The 12,621-nt window shown below is 54.0% G+C and overlaps 2 protein-coding genes across 2 annotated transcripts; both read right to left on the bottom strand.

Annotated features, from left to right (window-relative positions):
• Positions 1 to 3,519: 3,519 nt before the first annotated feature.
• Positions 3,520 to 5,064, bottom strand: GCG54_00012184 (Kynureninase 2; the record flags this gene model as incomplete). The annotated part of the gene is made up of 3 exons (XM_045412070.1): positions 3,520 to 4,443; positions 4,494 to 4,846; positions 4,941 to 5,064. 3 exons carry the CDS (start codon positions 5,062 to 5,064, stop codon positions 3,520 to 3,522), a joined length of 1,401 nt encoding a protein of 466 aa, XP_045263854.1.
• An 859-nt stretch (positions 5,065 to 5,923) lies between these two features.
• Positions 5,924 to 8,749, bottom strand: GCG54_00012183 (uncharacterized protein; the record flags this gene model as incomplete). Its single annotated transcript, XM_045412069.1, has 1 exon — positions 5,924 to 8,749. One exon carries the CDS (start codon positions 8,747 to 8,749, stop codon positions 5,924 to 5,926), a length of 2,826 nt encoding a protein of 941 aa, XP_045263853.1.
• Positions 8,750 to 12,621: the final 3,872 nt, after the last annotated feature.

Here is a 12,621-nt window from a genome sequence, read left to right as displayed (position 1 = left end):
CGTCCTTCGTTGGAGGAGTGTCATAACGGAATACTTCCCACCTTGCAAAGGGCCATGTATGCTGACGAGTATCCCCCTATTCCGGTGACTAAACATCTCCCGCCCACCTTCATCGCAACTTCCGTCCTCCCACTTCCGCACACGCATAGCCCATCATATATTATCGTCCGGATTCATCTAAACAATTCATATGCATGACGGAGACATCACGATCCTCCGTCATGCCACCCATCGCCATTCTCCCACTGGACTGGCGCCGGGGACCAATGCCGGCCCCCACTGGAACTCTCAATACTGGAGACCAAATGGACACCTGCAAACCTGCAATGGGAAAACCTCCTCTGGAACACACGGATCGAGTAACGACCCTGACGCAGATCCTCTGCCACGGCCTCATCCCGTCGACGTCTGCGGTCATCGAGATGTCTCCTCGATTGCCCCCTCCCACGTTTGAACCCTTTGCTTCTTCTTGTCTGTCGCATCGAGAATAGACCCTTCTGTGTGTGTGATGTGCTTCGACAACACAACAACAACGCAGCCACGCCCAGCAACGATCAAGTTGCGCTATCACCAATGTGTCCAGACCTCGCGTCAGAGCGGCTGGCCCGTTACGTCTGGGCTCAAGCCAAAACGCTCCAGCTCCCAGCTCTCCCCAGGTGCAAGCTCCCCAAGCTTCTTACTTCTTGCCCCACCACAAGCTGCAAACGACGCCGTCGCTTCCAGCAACAACAAGCCCGACTTGATGGCGTCGATGGCGCTTACCATGGCTTCCTCATCCTATCAGCTCGCGTATCCCCCCTTCTCCTGCCAAGCAAAAAATCGTCGAGATGATTTCCTGACGGGAGGAATCCTCGGTAATGACCACAACGTACCAGGTTTCTTTCGCAGTAACCCATTCCAGAATCAACCCGCATTCCACGCAATGCTGTTTTCAGACAATGTTCCCAGACCGTGTCGTTGCCTCTCAACCACACACAAAGACTTCAAAACGTCATTTGGCGGCCGCGCGGCTAAACTCCGTGAGCTTACTACGATTACTACGACCGAGTGGCCAAACAGATTTCTGCCCCCAACTCCAGGAAGCGCTGTGCTTGAACTGCTGATGACCCCACGCAGGGTCATCGCCCGGAAGTTTACTAGGGCGGGGAGCGTGAGAGAAATCAGGGAGACGAGAAGGGGAAAAACAAAAAAACAAGCACAAGCCCAAAGCTCCCAAATGTTGTTGTTTTTTTCTCCATTCGCAGGCGAAAGTCAATTGCTCTACCGCGGCAGCGGGCCTCAACCCTCCCCCAAGAGCCTCATCATCTGAAACCCAACTCTTTCGGGACCGAGGACCCGGGAATCGCACCTGCAGCTGCCGAAGCAGCAACTCTCTCCCGCTCGTCCCCCTTCTCCCCAAACTTCCAAACCCCCACGGCCCCCGTGCAGCAAGGTAAAAACATTGGAGGGCAAGAGGCAATCGGCCATCTGATACTCGGTCTTTGTAGATGCGATGATCGAGGCCGCCATGATTCATCGATAATGCAGATAATCCGCCCGCACACCGAGCTGTGTCCAGCTTTGAGGGTCATCACGATCTGAGAGAGGCTCAAGATAGCTTCTCCAGCTTCGGATGCTCGAGACAGATCATCCGAAAGGGCTGCTGAGGGTGTTTTTTTGACGCCCTTGCGGGAGTGCCAAGTTCGCGATAAGACTCGACTCATTTATGCATGTTGTTGTCTTACCGGGGTGGTCAGTCAGCACGTTTGGGGGTAGGGTTCTGGTTCTGCCTCTCAGGGCGCAGGAATGGTGTCATGTTTCTCCCTGGGACCTGTCTCTCGGTGCCGAGACAGCTCCTTGCAGCCTTGCGGCGAATTGCCTGTATGCTAGCAGGGAGAAAAGACCCTACTTCAAAATTGTCGGTCCCGTAGTATACGATTTTGGCGTCGCAGAGCAAACGTGTTCAACTCTCTGACGTCATGGACCTGTTATGACGCTGAATGGAATGACAGGACAGCGCTACAGGCGGTTCTTCGAGGCTTGAGAACCATGTCAAAGTCCGGTCTTGAGTACCTATGGTCCAAAGCAGAAGCGTAACTCCCCAGACTGAAGAACGAGAAGCACTTGGTATGACAGAAGAGAATCGAGCCCTATCAGAGATTCGCACTTGAACCGTTCAATGATTTCTAGGATATAGAACTGAAAACAAGCAACTGAGGCCGACTTGACGATGACATGCAAAAAAAAAAAAAAAAGGAAAAAAAAAAGGCGCAGCCAAGCCTTGAAGATTTGCATCACAATAAAGCCATCCGGATAGTCTGGACGAACCCCGTCTCAAGTCGTCATCATATTTCCAGGTCTCAACTATAGACTGACAACATATTGTGACGAAGAACTTGCCCAACTTGCCCCAGGCATAACTTGTCCCGTAAACTCCTGCGCATATCAAACAGTGACGAAAACCACCGTGTCGAGAGATACGTCCCCATCCATCACCCCAAACATCTCAGCTCATTGTTCTTCTGCATCCTGTTGTCATAGAAGACGTCGCTCGAACGACTCTGCAGCATCTCCAGCGCCGCAGGCTTCATTCCCGCATTTCTGTGACACAAGTCTTGCGACGACGTAAGTGATGTTGCCGAACATCAGTCCGACCTGCATACATGCTGCAATGTTCGGATGCCGATGCCGCGAGCCAAGAGCGATCTTCAGATCAAGGGTCTTCGGGAGGACTTATCTTGGCGCGGTGCAGAATGGAGAAGCGTATGGCTCTCACAAGACCAGAACTTTGAACCTTGGTCGTGCCTCGATCAAGAGACTCCTGAAAACTGACTTTTAAAGTCGGTGTTGTCATCAATATTCGCGTAGACTTCTGCTACTCGGACGGGTAGTGATGATAGGATACTAGTATTAATAAGTAAATACGAAGAGAACAATAACGATGAAAATAATGACGATAATGATTATTAATAATGTGAAGAATAGTAACAACGACGACGACGACGACGACGATAATAACGATAGTAACGGCTAAGATGGCGATAATAAGAGTAATCATCTTCAGGTATGTATCCGCCCGGATAGTAAAGCTCTTTCGCATAGGGTGATCATTGATATCTTGGCGGTATTGAGTGGAAAGCGACTTGGTTTCAGACCCTCTTTCTGCTAATAACATGTATCCATATTGATACTCGAACCAGCCTTCTCCAGTTTGAAGAACAAACTTGACATGACTTCTCCTTCATCGAAGATTCCGCTATACACAGAGCATGATAATCAAGGTTCCAGCTCCGGGCTTGTCGCTCCGAGTGCGCCAGGCTATATTAAAAACTGACTATGATATTCCCATCAGATGTCACCCGTACTTAGTCCAGCTCACAATGTGCTTCTCCCTGCGATAATATACCACCCTGATAATATCAATCTTGCCGTTCACTGGTTATGTCTCCATATAGAACTCGCCGCCAGCCAGACCGGGTCAAAACGAAGCCAGAAATGCAACGCAACAGTTTACGTTGCTCTTTGATTCACCTTCCCATCCTACGCACTCTGGCTCGCCTTCCTCAGAGCCTTCGCAAACTGCTCGACAAAGTCAAAGCAGTCCACAAAGTTATTATACAAAGGTGCCGGTGCAACCCGCACGACATTCGGCTTCCTCTCGTCAATGATGACCCCCTCTTCCTCGAAATACTCCATCACGCCGTCCAGCAATCCATCCGCAAGCATCAGACTCAGCTGCGCGCCCCTCGCCTCGGGCTCCCGCGGGGTGATGATCCTGAACAGCGACTTCACATCCTCCGGTAACCCGTCAAGCAAGCCCTCCAGGTACGCCGTCAGCCGCAGCGACTTCTCCCTCAGCGGCGCCACCCCGCCAGCCAGCTCAAACACCTCGAGCGACGCGCAGAGGCTGGTGATGTCCAGCACGCTGGGGTTGCTCAGCTGGAACCCCGCCGCGCCGGGCGCCGGGTGGAACTTGGTCGCCATGACGAAGCGCGATGACTTGTCGTTGCCCCACCACCCGGCGAAGCGGTTCGTGTACCCCGACGCGGCGTCCGGGTCCGAGACGGCCGTCGTCACGCGGGAGTGCCGCTCGTGGACGAAGGCGCCGCCGATGCAGCCCGGCCCGCCGTTGAGGTACTTGTACGTGCACCATGCCGCGGCGTCGACGTCCCAGTCGTGCAGCCGCAGGGGCGCGTTGCCGACGGCGTGGGCGAGGTCCCAGATGACGAAGACGGAGTGCTTGCGCGCGAAGGCCGTGATGGTCGGGATGTCGAGGAGCTGGCCGGTGTAGTACTGGATACCCGGCAGGAGGAGTAGAGCGGTCTCGGAGGCGTGTTCCGCGATGACGGAGAGGATGTGCTCGGTGCTGAGCGTGCTGTCCTTTGCGGCGTCCTTGGGCTCGATGCAGACCATAGAGGTTTCCGGGGAGAGGCCGTGATGTCTGATCTGTGTCTCGACGACGAACTGTCCTTCTTTATTAGTAATGAAACTTGTTCAGAGCGAAGAGATCTTACGTGGTCGCTAGGAAAAGCCTTGCTCTCCAAGATGATCTTGTGCCGGCCGCCCTTTTGAGGCTTGTAGAAGGCCGACATCAGCAGGTGGAGGTTGGCCGTGAGCGTTTGCATCACGGCGACCTCAGAAGCGTCAGCGCCGACGATGGGAGCCATCATCTTGGATGCCTTAGCGTCGACGTCGAGCCATGTCGGGAGAGGTGAGTCGTCCAGCGGCTTGAAGTGGCCCTGGACGCCCTGTGTCGCCCATGTCGCGAGGTATTGCTGTATCCTCTCAGACGTGCGCTTGGGTTGCAGACCGAGAGAGTTGCCACAGAGGTAGGTACATTTCTGCTGCTTCTGCTCGGGGCCCTCATCTACAGGAAACAGGATATTAGCCTAACTGTTCGTGATATATGAAGCTGGGAGAAAGAGGTTGGAGAATGTCGTCTGATTTGGGTTGGGAGAGACCTTTCTTTGCCAGGGTCTTGCTGGTGACCTCCTGCTTGGTTGGGATGACAAACTCATCCCGCGTATGCCGCAGGGCGTCTTTCTGGTCCAGAGACTCTGCGTATGCTCTGCTGGAGGTGTCCATTGTCGGGGTGACACTAAGTTGTGCTGGCCACTGTCTAACAGCTTCCTGGCTTGATCTTGAGTAAGTGTGAGGGGGCGGGGTGCGTGGACTCAGCAGCAGGGGGATTAGGCCGCCAAATGCGAGTTGAGTTGGCGAAAATTTTGGCTGAGACAGAAGGAATGTGTCTTAGTTTGTATGACGATCACAAATAGTCAAAAAACGAGGCCTGATCTCCAGCTCAGGCACGTAATTTCAATGCTTGCTTCTGGTGTTGAGCTGGATTTGAGGAGTGAAGTCATGATGCGCCAGAGAAGCCCCGAAAAGAATGAATATTCCCGCGCCGGGGCGCCGCACAGTCCAATGAGAGGTTGCGCTGCGGCCGCTGCGGGGCTCTCGGCAACGCAACACCGTGAAGCAGTGAGGTACCTTATGAGATGAGACAGCAAGCTTGTTCGATCAATGTATTTGAAAAGTGAAGGTTTGTAATTACCAATAATGAATTGTTCATGATTGCGAGGTACTAACTTATCCCGATATCACAAGGTACTCATCTTCAAATAGTTTCGTCCCCTACAAAGCTGACAACATGTTTCCATCAACAACCCATAGTAATGAACTCGTTTCACGCGTGTTGATGTGTAGATAGACCTTTGTGAATATTTGAATAAGAAACATAGTAACATTAAATGAAAGAAATTGCCATCGACAGAAAGAATTATAAGATTTTATACTGAGTGGGCTATGAAACTTCCTCAACGTAATCGATCGAAAGGTGAGTATTCGGCGACCACTCATCATGAATAGCTTACCCTGCTCTTTGAAGGGTTTCTAGTCAACTCATTTCAATGCACTTGATAAATATTCATTGGTAACGTTCTGTTTAGTTGACAGACTTCCACTCCTCCTCAACAGCATTGGCCAAGGCCAACAACTGCTGCGTATCAGCCCAGGTATCACCGCAAGGCTTAAAGTCCGCAGCGCTTGCACCCTGCCGCTGTGCCATCTTTTGCGCATCATGGTGCGCCTGCGCAGCCGCCGCCGACCCGTGAGTCAAGTGTCCATACCCGACAGTCGCGTTGCCGAAGCGCTGACCGTAGTCCGTCGCCGCGGCAGCCGACACGGACCCGCCGACGCCCATGATAACGGCATTCGTGTTGGCGTTGAGCTGCTGCATGAGATTAAGCGCGGCGGCCTGGCCTTGGAGGTTGACCGCATCAAGCATCTGCTGTTGCCGAACGGTCTGCTCCTGGCAGAGCTTGTCTATGGCCCTCTTGCGCTCGGAGACATCCTTGCGCCTGTAGAAGTACTGCGCAAAGTCGACAAAGGTGCCCTTCTTCAGCGACGCGGCAAGCTCGTTCCGCAGACGTCGGGACGTGCCGAGGTTGCACGTCAGCCCGTTCGGGAAGATCTCGTACGCCCGCGCCGTCTTGTCGTGTGACAAGTCGTACTCTAGGGCTGTACCCTTGACCACGTCGTCATGGCACTCCTCGCACATGTTGAGGCTTATGTGCTGCTCGTCGTCGCCAATGAGATAGAAGGCGTTGCCGAACCACTTGCGGCCGCTTCCCGACTTGAAGGCCCGCTCGGAGCCGCCGCACGGGGGCGGCCACGAAGCCAGGAGTCCCGCCGCGCTCCGGAAACCCGCAAAATCGTCGATTCTGCGGGAGTCGAAGCCTTGGTGCAGCCACCGCCGCAGAATAAGCCCGCGCCAGACCAGCGTATTCTCGAAATTGGCGCTGTCTGATGTGTCGGCGTCGTGATCTGATGGGTTCGAGAGAAAGCAGAACCGTATCACGCCGGGGGAAAGAGGACGGGTGATTGGCGTGAAGAGGTGGCTGGCTCCGAGCAGCTCTACCGTCGAGTTGTAACAAAAAGGGCAGACTTCGATCGAAGGATGTTCTGCCGAGCAATACCATAAGCAGTCGTCGTCTCCATTCTTGCCTAGCAAATCCTCCTCATCGACACCCCTGAGTCCAACACAAGGTGGCAGCGTTCCCCTTCTCGAGATGCAACGGCGCCAGACCTCGTCGTCGCCGCACTTGATGGCACACTGCATGGCGAACCGCGAGGCCGCACCCCCAAGGTCGCAAGAAATGGTGCCCCGAAACTCCTCGTCGAGCCGGACGCGATTGTTGAAGAACCGGTCCACAGCCGTGCCGTGTACAAAGTCCCAGTAGCACGCCTCGCAGAACACACCCGCTTTGTTCGGGTCGTGTGGCTCGTAACTGTAGTGCGGCGCAGAGGACTCCGCGGGCCAGATGGGGCTGTTCTCTCCGGCACAGCCGATGGCAAGCCGGAACCGCGTACCTTCTGCGAAGCGGCCGAACGACATGCGCTGCGGGCCCGCGTCCAGCTCCAGCGCGAGCATCTTGAAGACGTGGCCGCGAATTCCGCGGGCGTCGCATCCCCATCCTGACATGGGCGCGGTGCGGTACAGCTCCCGCTCGAAGGGAGTGCCGCGGAGGAATTGCTCGAAGCAGGTGCTGCATACGGCGAGCTGGTCGAGCGCCCTGGAAGTGTAGTATGCCGTGTCCTCAGCGACCGGCCCTGCCCCGGCACAGGGCCCTAGTTCGCAGATGGACTTGGCGAGATGTACCAGAGAGTCTATCATCGCCGAGCTTTGGTGTGGTGGTTTCTGCTGTCCGCCAAACTGGGATATGACCGCTCTCAGGCGCGGCACGGTGGCGTATCGACACTCGAGCTGCTCAAAGGACTGCCGCGGCGTCTCAGGGTCTTTTGGTTTTGTTTTCTCTCGTTGACGAAAGCATGCAGAGAGCTGCGCATTTCCTGTTGATGTAACTGCGCTGGCAAAGCAAGCGCCGCAGATAGCAAAGGCGTCAGGATCTGTCTGTGTCTTCCCTGGTGATGTCTGATGTGCATTCAAAACCTCGTCCCTCAGCACGTAGAACGACACAACTTCCAAGGACGCCATCTCGTACTTGGGGCATGGTGCAAGAGGGGCTGCGTTGGGCGAAGGGGCCGCCGGCGACGGTAGATCTTGCTGGTGACGAGCTTGGCGCTGCTGATTCTGGGGTTGTGCTTGTGTAGCATCGCGGCTCTGATCTGGATCTGGACTTAAGGCCTGAGACATTGCCGTCATATCGAATGTCTGACCCGGAGGAGGATTCTGTGTCTGGCCATGCCCAGGCTGCTGGGGCGAGCACTCTCTCTCCGGCTGCTGGGCTACTGCATGACCGTTGTACTGCAGCGGAGGAGGCGGAGGAGCAGGATGAGCCGCATAATATGCCTGATGCCCATGATACTCGTGGTCTAGTTGCGGCTGTGGTCGAGCCGTTGGTGGTGGTGGTGGTGGTGGTGGCGGCGGCGTCGCTTGGTAAGTGACATTTGGTTGCGGAGCTGCCATTTGCTGCGGATAGTAGCCAGGAGACATCGCTGCCTGTGCCCCGTTTGTAGGCTGTCCATGATGGTATGAATGATGCGGCCCTCCGTAATGATACTGTGTTGATCCTGCTTGGCTCACACCGTTTACAGGGTTGCCATAATGGTCGTTGGAGTACGGATACGGCGGCTGCTGTTGATGGTTAGGGTATTGTGCTGTTGTCATTGAATAGCTGTTTTGCTGCGGCTGCTGTTGCTGATATTGTGGCTGGGAATACTGATGCTGGCTCTGAAGCTGTTGAGCCAGAACCTGCGCCTCCTTAACTGCACCTTTGACTTGGCTCTTAGCCTTCTTGAAGTATTCCATTCTGAGGATTTGTCAAAGCTCACAGATACGAGTAAGGTCAGACTCATTCACTCCTGTAGGTTCAATAACAGTAGTCTAAAAGTGCAAGAGTAGACTTGGGAGAGGAACACATGACAAGAATCAAAATAAATGTAATCAACACAGAAGAAAGAGGGGTTTTGAGCACGTTGACATCCACGACGTTTGACTCGTTGATAAGAAAGAGGTCTTTGAGGTTCGAGGCCTGCGTGGCTTGAGCTGAGGTTTGGCCAACGCCACAATTCACTATCGAGCTTGGCACGTTCAGCTGGTCTTGGCACGACCACAAGATGCTCTTATTCTTGAGAGCACGCATATCCCATTGGTGTTCTTGGATCTCTCTTATCTGGTTCTTGTTCAGGTGTAAGGGGACTCGCTAAAGTATTCTTGAGAATGTCCGGAGGATGTTGCTTGCAAATTGCTTATTCAACTATGTATGTAGCAATTACGGCGGCTTCGCTTTGATAGGGAATTTTGGTTCATAACCCGGCCTGATAAGTCTCGTAGCCTCATGAACTCCAGTCCAAAAATAGCAAGTCGAACATGCCGCCAACTTGGTCTGTTGTTCTTTTTCAATCAGATATACAACCAAAGAACAAGGCACTCGGACGCAAGAGATTCTTCACTTGGTCTCTCGTATTCCAGCTTGGGATTTGATGTTGGATATCTCCCGTCTTCGTCTGTCACCCACGTGGGGGTAGCCAAGGTTCTGCAAAAGCCACACTCGGTACGGCCTTTGAAATGCGGCTCACTAATATGGGAGAAGTTCAGTTCGGTTGCTCTAAACGCGGCTACGCGTTTCGAGAGTTGACTTCTTCATCGTTGCCAGTCATTGCCAACTTCGCACCTCGTCAGGAGCGATGCTCTTGTGAGGAGAAACTTCTCGATCTCGCGCCATCCATTCTCTCGTCAATGTCGCGCTGATACAGATCACCATCATGATTGTAAAACGGAAATCTCGGCGGGGGAAGTGTGACGTCCATGGCTCGGTGAACTGCTCGTCCATTCGGAAAGACGCTCTCAGATAAAATATCATGCGTTCCTCCGCGTCTTTGCAAACGTTGACGGTTCTGATTGAGAGCGCCTTCGAGGGACACAGGCCACGGGTGCCAGCATCAGAGCTTCGCGACGCGACCTGGAGACGATGGGTGACTTCACCCTTCCCCCAGCACAAACTTGTCCTTGGTTGCTTTCTCAACAGAAGGACTTGTTGGTGAGAACACCGACCTACAGCCGCGATAGGCGTGAAGGAGGAGGACATCATCCGCCTCTGTCACGACAACGGGCTGCGCCAAGCGGGCGGCGCGCTTTGCCTGGACATCAGGTTCAGTACCTGATAGGGCGATGAAAAGGGAACGCTGATGCCGGTGCTGATGCTGATGCTGACGCTGACCAGTAAGCGGCCAAGACCCATCAGCTGTTCCACCGGGAGACGACATGACTGACGGGTTTGGGGAGAGTTGGAGATGGAAGGCCTGTGAATCTTCCAGGCCCTCTTTTTCTCCAAAAAAATCTTGCAGAGTGGGTTGGGTTGGCAAAGTCTCCACCAACATCCACGATCCAGGTCGAATTATTCTTGTCTTTGTACCTGTTGTTGTTTGTTGTTGTAGGTACCTCGAGGTTTGTCACTCGGTACTTTGGGACTTTATACCTCAAGTACCTAGCTTTGGAAACAACTTTCAAACCGCTGCCCTGATTATTATTTTTGTATATTTCTCAATCGGCATTGTGACAGCAAGAAAACTTTTTTTCCTCATCTCCAAATAACGTGCTTGAGCTAAAAGTCTCGAATTACGAAATATGGGCGTTTTCATTACCCCTTCAAAACCCCAGTATTACCCCCTCATTACCCCATAAACTGGCCACATGCGGGGTTGCTTGACTCGTCTCTTGGCTGGACGGTCCGCGAGTCTGGGGCACGGGGAAGCGAGTGGAGGAGTGTGGAGGGGTAATAAACGTCAGGTACGAGGGCGTACTTGGGAGTAGTGCTGATGGCGGGGATGGATGCCTTTCATTAGGTGAAGGTACCTTGAATATGGTTGGATGTCATTTGAAGAGGAGGAGGGAAATGGAGATGTGACCTGTAGGACGAGGATTCGCTGGAGGGGGAGGTGGAGGGGAAAAGGGAAGGTGACGGGGTGGGACGGGATGGATGGGATGGCCGGACGAAGAGGAGCCCGCTCCCGTCGAATGTTCGGGCGATCACGGCCTGCCGGCAAGGAGATTCTGGGGAAGACTGGACGCTGGATCCTCACCCACTCCCGACCGAGCTGCCCTTCCGGGGACGGGCACGGTATCTCGCTCGCATCGGCCGGGCTGACCTGCAGATCCTGAAGCAAAGCTAGCTGGCAGCCCGTAACGTGCCGTTTCGAGATTGGGCCGCGCCGGGGAGTGAGGGAACCCTTCACACCCGTGTCATCAATCAACTTGAACCATGAGATAAGGCAGTCCATGCCTTGTGTTTCCCCAAACAATGCAAGTCTCTGTTGTTGTGTTCTTCGCCCGTCGCAGGTCTCGGGGAGACAGGATCACGTCTTTTTTTCGCGTCCCGTGTTTCTGCAACCTCGGGGTGACGGGTGGTGGGTGGTGGGCCGCAACTTGGAAGGCTTTCCCGACCCGGATGATCTGCGCACTTGGGGGGGTTTCTCTCTAGTCTCATGCACCTCCCGGGGGGTTGAGTGTGAGATGCTGCCCACCAGCCAAGGCGTTTCTTCGCACGCTTATTGTCACAATGGGATCACCAAACGTGTGGTCCGTCGGAGGAAGCTGGCTGGGCGGTTTGGGTCTTGCATCATCAATTTTGGTCCCGAGATGTCCTAAAGAAAGCAGCAGACTGTGTTGCAATTTTGGGACTATGTACCTCAGTGTTGGGGACCTCGTTTGGAGGAAGCAGCGGACTTTGGGACTTGACGTTGGGACAGTTGGGACAGTATCAAGTGGGGAACTAGCCGTGGGACATGGAGGCTCTGCCTGGGTGTTGATTACTTGATATTTTCCGGGGTTGACGACGGTTGAATGCATTGGATCGGACAGGTCCAAGATGATGTGCGAAGTTAGTCGAGCAGCTGGACATTCAGTCAAACGGGACGTCGATTGAGTTTGCAGAGGCCTCCTCCGGGACCTTTGGACAACAGGCGTGAACGGCGTAAATGGCCTTTTGGGTTACTCGATTTGGACGAGCCATTTTGGCCTGTTAACAAGTCGCAACTGCCGGCTGAGTGCGTGGTTTGTTTTCTCCCAGGAAACTTGTTGCTCATGCGAAGGTGAGCATAGGTAAATGACCGATCACAGAAGACCATTCCTCATCGGAACTGATGCGGCAGAGAGCGCCCGTTGGGATGCAGAAGAGAAGAAGGAGAGGCCTCACTTTCCCGTCTTCAAAACGAGAAGGCAACGGAAGATGGAAGGCAATGGTTGGGAACGACTGCTGCATGGATACGTAATTCGGCGGCCGGCAGTAATGCGAACTACGATGCCGCAATTCCTGCAACGGCATTGCAACTCCTCAACCGAACTCACCGCAGGGGGCGACTCGGGGAGGACACGTATGTTGTGACCACGGCCCAAAGTATCGTGAGGTTTTATTTTTCTCTGTTTCCCGTAGGGATGCTTTGAGTCACTCTGGACAGGACAAAGACGGTGTGCGTGGAACCCCGGGGACCGAAACTCCCACGCCCAATGTCTCTCCATCGTGACCTGGAGCTGGAATGATGCCATGGCCCAACAACCCTGACGGCAGGAAATTACTTTGAGGCATCGTGACCTCGTTTCCAGAAAAAATGCTCCGGCATCAAGGGGAACGAGAAGAAACCGAGCGAAGGACCAGAAAAACCTGGGGAGAGCAGAATGCACAA

This window comes from Colletotrichum gloeosporioides (genome assembly GCF_011800055.1).
Source record: "Colletotrichum gloeosporioides strain Lc1 chromosome Unknown consensus_49, whole genome shotgun sequence".
NCBI classification, from domain to species: domain Eukaryota; kingdom Fungi; phylum Ascomycota; class Sordariomycetes; order Glomerellales; family Glomerellaceae; genus Colletotrichum; species Colletotrichum gloeosporioides.
This window is presented reverse-complemented; position numbering and strand designations above follow the sequence as displayed.